Source organism: Fonsecaea pedrosoi, assembly GCF_000835455.1.
Source record: "Fonsecaea pedrosoi CBS 271.37 unplaced genomic scaffold supercont1.5, whole genome shotgun sequence".
Classification (NCBI taxonomy): Eukaryota; Fungi; Ascomycota; class Eurotiomycetes; order Chaetothyriales; family Herpotrichiellaceae; genus Fonsecaea; species Fonsecaea pedrosoi.
The window spans coordinates 1,277,313-1,290,488 of NW_013550611.1; the positions used below are offsets into that span (position 1 = coordinate 1,277,313).

The following is a 13,176-nucleotide window of genomic DNA, read 5'->3' on the forward strand; positions in this document are numbered from 1 at the left end:
CAGGCTCTGGTTTGCCCTGGTCCCCTTTCGTGCATATTACTCCGTACGCCTCATCCTCTCTGAAGATCTTCTCGCCTCTTTCCAACATCACCACTCGACCCGTCCCAACAATCTTTCCTTCGGTTTTCCCCTTCGAATTACTTCTGTGTCGCTGGTCGAAGACGTCGTACAAGTCATCGCAATCTATCCAGATTCACTTTGTTCCAGAATCGCCATGTCACTATCCATGGCTCATTCTCTGTATCCTGCGGCTTTGCTCGCCCTCGTGGCGATGTTTCCCTCAAACACTCTGGCTTCGCCAATTTCACACCTTCATAAACGCGACATGAGCACAGGTGCCAAAGCTGGTCTCGGTGTCGGTCTCGCAGTTGTGGCCATTATCGTCATTGGCCTCTTCGCCTTCTTCATCATCCACTTCCGCCGCTCTCGACATCTAGCAGCTCTCAATAAAGAACGGGCCATCCTCGCAGGCGAGAAGAATCAAGATGGCTCAGACAAGCCCGATAAATTCGTCGAGAACCCGCCTGAGAAGTCAGCCATGCCTCGACGAAACAAGTCGGTCAAGGACCGACTGATGGGACCACTATACCGCGGCAGCACCATTGACCTGATGCCCATTCCCAAAGCCCACTACAACGCGAATCGAAGCAGCACCGCCACTACACAGACTGCTCACTGGGATAATGTCGATGGTCAACCTTTCCTGCACAAACCATGGGCCGGCGGCGAAAGCTCCCCACGCCCCAGCTTCAGCAGCAAGCGAGCTACCAGAATGATGATGATGATGTAAACTTTGTCATCCCACAAAATTTTGGTTACTCGTCGCTGGATGGGAGCTGGCTTCGTTGTCCTCTTGAATGGTACTTTGTGCCCACTGAATTGTATATCTTGTTCGCCGCACTTGCCTTGAAGCGTTCGTCCAAGAAAGGGATCTTGGGGTGTTTTGCGGCTTGAGGGCGAGCCAGGGCGTTGGAAGACCACTACACCGCCATCGATGGCAAGGCCTTGGTGTAATGATGTATTTGCGGCGTTGGGCGCTCCGGTTGTCTTGTCGCCAATGATCTAACATACCCAGAATTATATTGCAGGTTCTGCTTTTGGGGATTTTTGTCAACTATGTTGTGTTGGTCTTCGGGAAGAAGACGTATCAATCTACCGAAAAATTTATATCAGTTGCAGAAGCGAGAACTTGTTACAAGAGCGGACAAAATTGCAACTTCTCGAAGCAGGTTCACCAGGAGCAGGACCTGAACGTCTCCTGCGGTGGCTGCTGACGGGGTAGCCATGGTCTCAGCCTTGCAACTTACAGTAACCTACATCCTACATACGTACCAGTGTACCGGAATCAAGATATCAACCCTTGTCCACTGTCCATTGTCCGTCTCTTTCTCTCTGTGTTTAGGCGTACGGAGTATAGGGTATATGCTACAGAGTCCTCGACACTCAGTACCCGAGACCCAGTCCTTGCTAACCCGGTGCTTGGTACTACGGGTCCTCGTCAATAAAATCAAAGATTCCCTGAGACGTGATCATCATATCATATCATATCATATCGATATTTGCTGAGCGGACTTTAGTCTATCTATCTATCTACATACATACATGCATACATACCTACATGTATGCATGTATGTATCCTTGGTCCTTCTTCCTTGTTCCTTCCTCACTAACTCACTCAGCCACTGAGTGAGTCGGCGAGTCAATGAGTCAGTGGCTCTATCTAACACCAGAAAAACAACTCTTCTTTGGATGTTTTAATGTCTTTTGACCAGACAAAATCCCAAAAGAAACAAGGTAGGAAGGAAAGTACATAGGTATCGGTACATTGTACAAATGTCCAAGAAAGGAAAGAGGCAGACTCAGCCTTCAAAGACACTGTGGTTCATCTCGATGCCATAGTCCTTGGCCATGCCCCTCATGAGCTGTTCGACGTCGTCGTCCATGCCCTTGCCCCTCCCGAGCGCCTGCTTGAGCTTCGCGTACCAAAAGTACGCGTCCGAGGCCCACAGGACCAGCTTGAACATCAGGTGGCTGCCAAAGAACTTCCATCTCTCGACAAACGTCAGGTGCTGGTCCTCGGCCAGCGCCCGCGAGGCCCAGTTGCCCGTGATCTTGATCCGGTTCACGGGGCTGCCCAGGTACTGGTTGTTGCCCTGGACGATGCGCATGTTGCGACCGATGAAGATCAACTCGCGCGGCCACTTGGTTTCGTCGGCCAAGATTTCTTTGATGCCCTTGCGCATGGCCTGTTGCAGCTCGTACTGGCGTCGTTTCTTCTCGTGTTCTGATATGCCCTTCAATCGCGTCGTCACTGAATGATCCCCTCCTTCATAAGGACGCATGAGTGCAGCAGACGCAAAGACCTCGGCGTTGTTGATGCCCCACTGGCTGACGACTTCCTTGAGGGTCTTGTTGTCGAATGTCATCAGAGACTTCCAGAATAGGGAATATTGATGTCGGAATGAGGGAGACATGGTGATGTATAGGCCATGGTCGATCAAGACAAGCTCGGAATGACCATTGGGGAGCCGTCGAACGAAGATGTTCCCAGGATGAGGATCACAATGCACCTTGCCCCATAGAAACATCTGGGCAGAGAATAGGTCAACCATCGTGGTCATGACCTCTTTGAGATCGAGACCCAGACCGCCCTTGCCATTCGAGCCCCTCCACCATGTCCTGTCCGGCTTGAGTTCTTCGTTGTACGACCGAGCCTTTTCCTGCAGCGAAGTGATGGGGGTTTCAGGCGGATCGAGCGGAGTGCCGTGACAACCCGGACTGCCAGTTCGCCAGCCCCCCTGCCAGGGTCGAGTGATAGCCTCCTTATCCCACAGCCGCACGCCTTCGACCCATTCAGCAGTCATAACCCTTTTTGTAGAGAGGTCGTCGTAAATCTTAGGGATGTAGACCCTGTCCCGTAACCTGGGCTCGCCCCGGATAAGTTTGGCCATCTCCTTGGAATTGTTCGCCTCGCTCTCGAAATCACATTCCAGCAAGAGCCTTTCCGTGATATAGGGAACAAGTGAGTAGAGAGGCAGGTCGAACCACCACGTGTATATTCGGGTCACCACCTTGAAAGCCCACAGGTCCCATCCGACTTGCTGAGCAATCTCCCTCTTCTGTATCTTGATGGCCACCTCCCGTCCATCTCTCAGCCTGGCCCAGTGTACTTGTGCCACGCTCGCGCTGGCACGGGCTTTCCTCTCCATGACGCCTGCGTCAGGATCACCTTCGAAGGAGACGCCAAACACCTCTTCGGGCGTCCGACCGCCAAAGTCCTCCATGATGACCCGCCGCACGTCATCCCAGTCATTCTGTGGTGCATCGTCAAACATCTTGGAGAACATCTTCTGGAATTCGGGAGGCAAGATGGCCGTCTGCATGGCAATGGCCTGGCCAATCTTCAGGTAGAGACCGCCATTTGTCCGCAGGAGATGGAACAACCTCGTCGCGTTACGTGCGTGCACTTCGGCGATGTCGTTGGCAAACCACGGATCCTCTCGGAAATTGATCTTGTAGTCCAGCGCGGCAATCAAGCCCATGGAAAAAGTGCGGAAACTCCTCGTGAGACTGGATGCGTAGTATCTCTTGTCCACCGCATACACCACGGTCCCGCCCAGGAACAAGTATGCGAGTCTGCGCACCCATTTTTTCGTCCTCTTGTATTGTCTGGCGGGCACGGCTTTCCCAAGCGATGCAGGTGTCGGGGGTGCAAAGGCACTGCGCAGGCTGGTCTGGGACAGTGATCGCAGAGGCTGCTGTGGAGAAATCCGCCACACAGCCAGGCGACGAGCACCGGGTCGAGGAAGGGAGAGCTGGCGGGAGCATTGGGCGCAGATGCGCCATGCTGCGATTGTCATGAGGAAACGACGGGCCTCGAAACGACCATGACGAAGTGTGTTGAAGAGGTCTAGGCCATGCACGCGATAGAAAATGAGATCTGCCTGGAAAACTCCCTCAGATACGCCGGTGTTAGGCGATATCGATGACGAGCATGCAGCAGATTTCCAGATCGATCGTCGGGCTCGGATCTTGAGTTGCACCGAGTATCTGTGGCGGCATCTCCATACACTCTGAGTAATTCTCCTGTACTCTCGATACAACTACGAGGATGGAAGCCATTGAGATAGTTGTCATTTCTCATTCAGGCTGCCTGTTATGTTTAGAGTCTTCATCGACTCGCTTTTGGGTCCAGCTATCCGGGAAAAACACCTCCTACATCTACTCCGAACCAACTATTCTCGTCGCTGTCTGAGATCGCGACTGCGCCTTACCATGAAGATTCATCTCTGAAACTCTCCCTCGTCGTTCTATATTGAACTGCTCCTAATCAATTCAATGCAGAATTCGGCACAGAAACGTCCCTCCACTGTCTTCATCTGGCCCCAAACCTCCCTCTTGACATCCTCCTCCACGCTGCACCTGTATCGCTCTCTATACACGGCCTTCACCCGTTCCAGGTGCTTGGGCTCCCAGTGCATTCTGACAAGCCTGGATATCAATAGTTCCGTCCGCTCTTTCCCTGGAGCTGTCTCGTTGATGGCCTGGTGTAGCAGCAGTGCATCACGCATGGGGCGGTTCAATGCACCATTCAGAATATGTGCCAATGTCTCGCCGACCAAATTCCTCGACTTGGAAATCATCTGCCGCGCAAAGTTGACGCCGTAAGTCCGCTCAAATAGCCTGAGGACTTCGCGTAGATGAGCATCGCTCCGCAGGACAATGATCTTGATCATATCCGTCTCTCCGCCCTTCGATTCCAAGGCTTCTGCCAGCTGCACCACATCTTCCTTGATGAGCCTGATGTCCAGTGGCGTTGATTCTGGCATTCGTCTCTCCTCGAGCGCCAACAAGATAGCGACTCGGAACTTGTCAGCTTTCAGTTCTGTGCGGATACACTTCTCGAGGTCATCGCTGTATTTCTTGTCCTTGAAGCAGTTCTTGATCTCGCGGATGTCGCTATTTGAGCGGCCCATCAGACTCTCAATCAATAACTCTCGCCGAGAAGCACCTCCTTGGTACCATGAGTTGGCCCAATATGCCTCGCTTTCCCATCGGCCTAGGGCGGTTGCATAGCACGCTTTTCCCAGATTTCCAGGAATACGCATTTTGATGTGCTTGGCCATGTTGATACCTTGCCCACTTACTTTGGCGTGGTTCTTGTATTCTGCCCGAAGGGCCAGCAGATCATCTGTAGAAAGGCGGGGCAAGATTTGTACCAGCGGACGTGGATCTGGTGCGGACCGTGTGCCTGCCAGAGCAGCAGCGATACGTTTGGCATCCTCACTTGGGTCGTAGAATGAAACGGTCTTCCTTCTCCCGCTTCCCCCTCCTGGCGACATTATGCTCCTAGATGGTGAGCGGTCGCGATTGGCACTACCGGGTTCGCGGACTTCAACATCCAAATTGGTATCGAGCTTTGACAGCCGACGTGGTCGGACCTCGTGAGTCGTTTCTGCGAGACTGGCACCCCTGTTGTGTCCCTTCGTGTATTTTTCCTTCTCCCTTTCGAGCTGACGTATCTTTCGTTTCAGCTCGGCGTCCGCATCCGCATCGCGATCATCTAGATCAAGCTCGAAGTCAGACAAATCCGAATCGCCTTTGTGGTTGGCCAGAACCAAGGCTGAAGGCATGGGTGAAATGGATTGATATGTCCCCTTGTATGCTTCAAGTAAGGGCGAAGGTGGAGGCTTGTTGCCATCATGAGAGTTGTGATGTGCCACGCCTAACGTTGCAGCACCCAGCGCTGCTCCTCCTACTGCCAAAGTTGGCATCCTCTTGGTCACTTCTTCTGGCGAGGAGCCATATCTGTCCTTGTCACGTCTCCGGTCGCTCCTAGCGTAATTGTCATACTCATCGCGGCGATCTTTGCGTTTAGGTTCTCGGGTCTCAAATCTGTCGTCGTCGTATTTCTTATCCGTTGGGGTACGTGTCTCATACTTGCTACTCCTGTAATCGTTACCATTTTCCCTAGTATCCTTTGTGCGGGACCGTTCGTAGTCTGATGGACGAGATCGTTCGTACTCTGGTCTTCGTGGTGCAATTTCGCTCGGGTCTGCGTATTTATACTGCTCGAGATTGGCGTACTGCGGACCGTTGGCACCACCGTAGGAACTCGCGCGTTGTGGTGCAGGCGCAGAGCCACCACCATTATATGCTCCAGGGGTAGCGTATCGAGGATCGTTGGCGGTGTAGCTCATATGGCGAACTGCTTCTGGCCGCATCTCGCCGTAGGCACCTGGCGGATAGGGATATGTCCCGTTGCCATTTGGATAACCAGGATCTCTGTCTTTGTATCTGCGACGAGCGTCTGAGTCGCTCTCCTCCGCTGAATCGTCGCCTTTCCCCCTGCCGGATTTCCCTCGCCTCTCTCTGCGTCGATCCGAGTCGCTGTCGGACTTCTTCCTTCGTTCATAGTTCCTGTCATCGTCCGAGGGCGCTATTTCTTGAACTCGAGGGTCCTTGCTGGACCTGTAAGAGCGATATTTGTCCTCTTCGTCGTCTTCGTCCGCATATTTCTTCGAGCTTCTCCTCCTATTGCGACGGTCCTGCTCTTCTTCTTCCTCATCGTAATATTTCTTGCTAGAACGCCTGTCCTTGTACCCACGATCTTGCTCCTGGTCATCCTGTGGTTCGGCGTATTTCCTGCTCGATCGCCTGCTGCTGTACTCGTCGGGCGAGTCCCGGTCTCGGGCGTCGCGTGATCGAGATCTCGATCGATCTCTGTCGCGACCGCTCGGGGATTTAGACCTGGACCTGCGATCGTCCCTCACATCGAGCATGGACGACATCTTTGGGACAACGTTAAAACGTCCGTTCTCTCTCGATGGCTTCCTGTGCACAATTATCCAGTTCTCGCACACAACCGAGCAGAGGCGGAGGGACCGGTGGCTAAAATGCAGTGCCAGCAAGTCATGCGGCTCCTTTTAATTAGGATTGCTTCCTTTGCTGGCATGCGTAACGCTCAAACCATTTTGACACGCACAATTGGTTGGCCCCGTCATAACGGCCCCCAAACCTACCTGGACAACTGCGCATTAGGCGTGCAGATACGGCAACCAGGGGGGCTAGTAAGGCTTCAACTGGGTCGCCAGTTGTGCATCTTGCCGAATTGGTGGGTTGCGAGGTTTCAGCTTTGATCGGTCGAGCCGAAGTCCCCCGCAGCTGCTGTGCTACGTGGTGACCAAACTTGGCGACTGCTTCTGTCCTTTGACAACTTGCTACACCTTCAACTCGTACCACGCCCTGCCGCTTCAGAAAGTCTGATTTCTTTGTTTTGGTCTTGCGTCGGCGCAAGATGGCCCGAAGCTGTGTACTCGTACAGGCAATAACCGCACGGAGCTCTCCCGCAGTCGGCCAGAACAGCTTTCTTCGCAATTGCATAATTGGAGGCGTCCGACCTCATTCTCCTTCATAGAATTTCTCAATTCGGGAGACGAGAAGGACGAAAAGGTGTCCAGGACAATTAGGAACAGATATAGACACAAAGATTGTTCTCTTCTGGGCTTGTCACCTCTGCAGACATGTTTCCTGCACAAACGTTGCGCTCTCTCTTCACCTCTCTTTCCCGGTCCCCACCACTCAAGCCTGCATCATGCACGTTCCTCTCCCCTCGTCGCACCCTCCGAACTCTGCCACTCTTTTCTTTGGAAGACAAAACATGCGTGGTGACTGGATCTGCGCGAGGACTCGGAAAAGAATTCCTCACGGCCTTTGCCCTCTCCGGCGCCAAAGGAGCTTGCATTGACTTGTCAATGAAGGACTGCGAATCGTCCATTGCCTCCATAGCCTCTCAAGTCCGAGACGCGTACCCAAATGACCCTGTCCCAGAACTTCGTGCCTACGAGTGTAACGCCACGATCGAATCGGACGTGAAGACAACATGGGCCAAGATCGTGGAAGATTTTGGCAAAGTCGATGTCCTTGTCACGGCTGCTGGAATCGTAGATAACGTCGAGGCTGAGAATTACGAATATGCTCGGTGGCGGAAGATGTTGGATATCAACATTGAGCAAGTCATTCCACGTTACCGTGTGTAATATACAAGAATTTATTGGAACTGACCGAGGGACTCTCACAGCGGCTCATGGCTTTTCGCCCGTGAGGCTGGCAAGCACATGCTCCAACACAAGATCCAGGGTTCTATCATACTGATTGCATCGATGTCTGCGACGATTTGTGTCCGCCCTCAAAAGCAAGCCGCCTACAACACCTCCAAGGGCGCTGTGCAGATGCTCTCCAAGTCTTTGGCGACGGAATGGGGTCCAAGAGGCATCAGAGTCAACAGCCTCAGCCCAGGCTATATGAGGACGGATCTCATAAAAGGACTGTTGGAGAATGAAGGCAAAGAGCTCGTGAACAACTGGGAAAAAGACATTCCCATGGGAAGAATGGCAGAGCCACACGAGTTGAGGGGCACGATTGTCTGGATGGCCAGTGGAGCGAGCAGCGTAAGTTCCACCTTTTCTCTCTCATAGAACGGGAAGAGGTCCTATTGCTCTGGCGCGGTAAACTTCAACACGGGCTAACATTTGTGGTGCAGTATTTGAATGGAAGTGATGTGGTGAGTCAAATACTTGTTGTCATCCTCTCTCTTTCTCAGTGGGTAGAGGGTGATGAGGTTTTACTGACCTACTCTCCAGATCGTAGATGGCGGCTACACTGCTTGGTGATCAATCAAGCTGACAACGGGAATGGGATGGAACAGGTCAAAGAATTATAAGAGGCCTGATGCCCTGGTCGAGACACATAGCTAGAACGCTCCCACGAAGCCATAGCGTGCAGGTGCCGCCTACAGTGTGTAGAGAGGACCTGCTTGGAGTGTGCACAGGTGACGAAACAGCACCACAAGGAAACAGACATACATGAGAAGGCAAATGTCAACAGGGCCGCGATAGCACGACCGTTGACACGTATCCACAGCAAGATAAATCTGACTACGATGACCTGAAGATAGGTTTTTTGGGCATTCACATCCTTTGATTGACCGTAGAGCTATGTGAGTAGCCCTTGATGGACATGAAATCATTCTATCATTTCATAAGCACAGCCCGATTTCGAGTCAAAGCGACCCATGCTCTTTTTTCGTTAAAGCCAGCAGTACCCCGAAACGTAGCAAGTACACATTGGTTGTCGTGTGAAAGAACCGCTGAGAAGGACAAGACCGTTGATGGCAAGAATTAACCGTGCGGAAACCATGAAATCTCCAGGGTCAGGAGTAGATTTTGTATCCCGCAATTCGTGAACCGTGGAATGAAAGCCCGCTCCTGAAAGTGAATCTTCCACAACCTCCGCCACAAGAAACAATACCACTGTAGATGGATTGAATTAATTCCTGTGCAAGACATCTATTTCTTGCCAGCCTTGACAGCAGCCTAGACGAAGTTAGATTCAGACATCTATGTATATGCGCGTGATAGCTTACCTTGGTGACCTTGCCGCCTCCCTTCTCGGACTTCTGGACGGATTCTGGAAAATAGTCAGCACGAAGCTCTAATAGTAACACTGAAGCAGGGACTTACTGATGACACCGACGGCGACGGTTTGACGCATGTCACGGACGGCGAAACGACCAAGAGGTGGGTAGTCGGTAAAGGCCTCAACACACATGGGCTTGCTGGGAACCATCTTCACGATGGCAGCATCACCAGACTTGATGAACTTGGGGTTGTTTTCCATGGACTTGCCGGTACGACGATCGATCTTCTCAAGGAGCTCGGCGAACTTGCAGGCAATGTGGGCGGTGTGGCAATCCAAGACGGGAGCGTAACCAGCACCGACTTGACCAGGGTGGTTGAGGACGATGACCTGGGCGTTGAAGGAGTCGGCACCCTTGGGGGGGTCGTTCTTGGAGTCACCACAGACGTTGCCACGACGAACCTCCTTGACGGAGACGTTCTTGACGTTGAAGCCGACATTGTCACCGGGAACACCTTCGGCGAGCTGTTCGTGGTGCATTTCGACGGACTTGACTTCAGTGGTGACGTTGGCAGGAGCGAAGGTGACGACCATACCGGCCTTGATGGTTCCGGTCTCAACACGACCGACAGGCACTGTCCCAATACCAGAGATCTTGTAGACATCCTGCAGAGGAAGACGGAGGGGCTTGTCGGTGGGACGAGAGGGAGGGTCAATGGCATCGATGGCCTCGAGGAGGGTCTTGCCGGAAGCCTTGCCAGCCTTGGACTCCTTCTCCCAACCCTTGTACCAGGGGCAGTTGCTGGAGACGTCGATCATGTTGTCACCATTGAAGCCGGAGATGGGCACGAATGGGACGGACTTGGGGTTGTAGCCGACCTTCTTGATGAAGTTGGAAGTCTCCTTGATGATTTCGTTGAAACGATCCTCAGACCATTTGGTGGTATCCATCTTGTTGATGGCAACGATGAGCTGCTTGACACCCAGGGTGTAGGCGAGCAGTGCGTGCTCACGGGTCTGGCCATCCTTGGAGATACCAGCCTCGAATTCACCAGTACCGGCGGCAATGATGAGAATGGCACAATCAGCCTGGGAGGTACCAGTGATCATGTTCTTGATGAAGTCACGATGGCCAGGGGCGTCGATGACGGTGACGAAATACTTGGGGGTCTCGAACTTCCAGAGAGCGATATCAATGGTGATACCACGCTCACGTTCGGCCTTGAGCTTGTCCAACACCCAGGCATATTTGAAGGAGCCTTTGCCGAGTTCAGCAGCTTCCTGTTGATCATGGTTGTCAGTGAATGGATTGGCTTGTGATAAAGAGTGTCATGTCACGTGTTGTTTGCTGTACCCCTCCCCCACCAAAATTTTTTTGATAGTGATTTGTGGCAAGTCCAAAATGAGGGCAAATGCAAGGGGGACTCGAAAAGAAGCGATGAAAACATACCTTCTCGAACTTCTCGATGGTACGCTTGTCAATACCGCCGCACTTGTAGATCAAGTGGCCTATCTGATTGTGAGTATTTGTGCCGTTGCAGTCTTGTAGGCATCCTCTTACCGGTGGTGGTGGACTTGCCGGAGTCGACGTGTCCGATGACGACGACGTTGATATGAGTCTTTTCCTTACTGGACAGAAGGCATGCATGTCAGCGATGATCATTGATATCAGATCGAGGGTTGCTTTCGACGATGGATCTCGAGCGCAGGCAGATTTGGGCAGGTTTGTGGCTTACCCCATGGTGACGGATTGGAGGTTTTGTGATGGTTTATGAAGTCTTGTAGTTCTGTGGCAGATACTAGAAGAATTCCCAGCGAATGCTCAGGTACCACGGCTTGCGTAGAGGTGCTGTTGACTGATTAGTCCTGGGTGATGGGAAATGTAGGGGTAGGGTGAAGAACTCACTGAGCGACGAAGAAGGGAGAGAAACAAAGTCGGCGAGAGTGTGCGACAGATTTTGTAGGCTGGCGGGCGAGGGACGAAGCTTGGCGTTTTGAACCATCCAAGTGGCAGTGACTCAAAAAACCCGTGCTGGACCGTCATTCACTCCCACTCGAGGCGCTGTTCACTACAGGTTGTTCGCCCTCACACTGTATTTTGCGGCCCAAGCCCCACTACTGCGCGAACTTCCATTCCTCGCTCAGGCTCCTAAGCTCATCGGAGTGCTCATCATGGTCTGTCTCCGTCAGCCCACTGAATGTATCTCCCATGATTGGCGAAGGAACAGAAAGCTTCGGCATGTGCTAGCGACTGAGACGATCCTGCAGGGTGTCAAATGTCGCCTCATACAGCCATCGGCCAATTGGATAACTACAATCTACAAAAATTCTCCCCGAGGCTGCTATATCTGTGGCAACCACTTGACTATTTATCCACCACCTACCAAGTCCCAGATAGATTCGCCCCTCAAGACAGTGAAAGACCTCTTCAAAACAATCTTCTGGCGGCAATTTTCTGAGGGCGCCTCTTCTCTGTTTGACGGTTGACTTCTTTTCACTTCGATATGTACCCCTCCCACGGAGTTAAGGGTCATCAACTCCATCTGACTTGGGTCCAAAGACTTATGTGCTCCCATGCCACCAACCACTCCTGTGTGGTATCAATAGCACTGACTCATCTTTCTATTTCGCGCTTTCCTTTTCTGATAGCTCTTACAGGCCATACCTGGTTGCCTCTAATGTTATGCCAGTTGGCCTGTCAATTCCCTTCCCATTGCAGATGAATGTTCTGCACTGGTATTTCCAGTTGCTAACTGTCACTTGTGGCAGAGGGAGGGTGGAGTTCGTCAACGACAGCGTATCCTCGGCTTCTCGTTCCGCAAGTGGACCTCGATCAGATTATGCTTGAGTATTGCGAGCTTTTCTCGCTCTTGCCCAGCTTCTTCCTCGAAAAGCCAAAATTTTTGATTTCAAGGCAATTCTGTGTCAGGCAACCACATGTACTCTTAGCCTTGCATTCTGGCTCTTCCTCTTTACCAAAGAAACGATCCTTGGTCCACATCTCCGCATTTTGTCATAGAGGAAGGTGCCATTCAGGCGGCCGGGGACGAGATGTGTACATATGATGGATCAATATTCTCTCCACTGTTTTCCGCATTCAATACACTGCGCTTTGTCAGTCTTTGAACCAGGGAATTGGAACGAATCCAACACATACTTTGAAGAAAGAGGTAGGCGGTTCATCCGCACTCCGTGTCTGTAACTGGTAGAAGTAGGCCTTTTTGGAGTCACATTTCTCATTTGGGCAGCCTCCGGGAACTACGAGGTACACAGCGTCAGTAACGTTATTCTCTTTGCGTCATTCGGTGTGGGCATGGAGTACCTTCGTTGACTGGCAAGTCAGATTGCTCCTCTCCCAGGATGTCATCCTTCTCTTTCTTCTTCATGTGAGTACGTTCGTAGTACTGATCGTCAAGGACGAATTGGTAAGGGCATGTCCGGCAGGTAAAAGCGTTGCGACCTTGAGGATATTGGTCGTCTCCTGGGGCACGGGCGATTGTGAGGCAGTTGCAGCAGTATGGACAGACTGGGTTTCAGCGCCGTCAACCAGAGGCCTCCAGAGACTGGAAGTGCTTGCTTACATGTGGGAGCCATGGCTCAAGGAAGTGAACACCTCCTGGCAATGAGAAGGTGGTGTTGGTTCCTGAGAAAATCTGTAGGTACTGAGAACGCAGGTGTGATTTGGACAAAACTAGCAAACATAGCAAAAAGCAAAGCGGAGAGCGGGGGTGCTCGGCAATTTTGCTTCATGAGGCGCTG

The 13,176-nt window shown here is 52.1% G+C and overlaps 5 protein-coding genes across 5 annotated transcripts; 2 read left to right on the forward strand and 3 right to left on the reverse strand.

The window, feature by feature from the left end:
• Positions 1-214: 214 nt before the first annotated feature.
• Positions 215-790, forward strand: Z517_07928 (uncharacterized protein; the record flags this gene model as incomplete). The annotated part of the gene is made up of 1 exon (XM_013426449.1): positions 215-790. One exon carries the CDS (start codon positions 215-217, stop codon positions 788-790), a length of 576 nt encoding a protein of 191 aa, XP_013281903.1.
• Positions 791-1,859: 1,069 nt separating this feature from the next.
• Positions 1,860-3,860, reverse strand: Z517_07929 (uncharacterized protein; the record flags this gene model as incomplete). Its single annotated transcript, XM_013426450.1, has 1 exon — positions 1,860-3,860. The coding sequence occupies one exon, from the start codon at positions 3,858-3,860 to the stop codon at positions 1,860-1,862; it is 2,001 nt and encodes a 666-aa protein (XP_013281904.1).
• A 450-nt stretch (positions 3,861-4,310) lies between these two features.
• Positions 4,311-6,791, reverse strand: Z517_07930 (uncharacterized protein; the record flags this gene model as incomplete). The annotated part of the gene is made up of 1 exon (XM_013426451.1): positions 4,311-6,791. The coding sequence occupies one exon, from the start codon at positions 6,789-6,791 to the stop codon at positions 4,311-4,313; it is 2,481 nt and encodes an 826-aa protein (XP_013281905.1).
• A 963-nt stretch (positions 6,792-7,754) lies between these two features.
• Z517_07931 (uncharacterized protein) lies at positions 7,755-8,477 on the forward strand (the record flags this gene model as incomplete). Its single annotated transcript, XM_013426452.1, has 2 exons — positions 7,755-8,035; positions 8,081-8,477. The coding sequence occupies 2 exons, from the start codon at positions 7,755-7,757 to the stop codon at positions 8,475-8,477; spliced, it is 678 nt and encodes a 225-aa protein (XP_013281906.1).
• Positions 8,478-9,492: 1,015 nt separating this feature from the next.
• On the reverse strand, positions 9,493-13,011 carry Z517_07932 (elongation factor 1-alpha; the record flags this gene model as incomplete). The annotated part of the gene is made up of 6 exons (XM_013426453.1): positions 9,493-10,698; positions 10,868-10,926; positions 10,979-11,042; positions 12,575-12,675; positions 12,740-12,943; positions 12,999-13,011. 6 exons carry the CDS (start codon positions 13,009-13,011, stop codon positions 9,493-9,495), a joined length of 1,647 nt encoding a protein of 548 aa, XP_013281907.1.
• Positions 13,012-13,176: the final 165 nt, after the last annotated feature.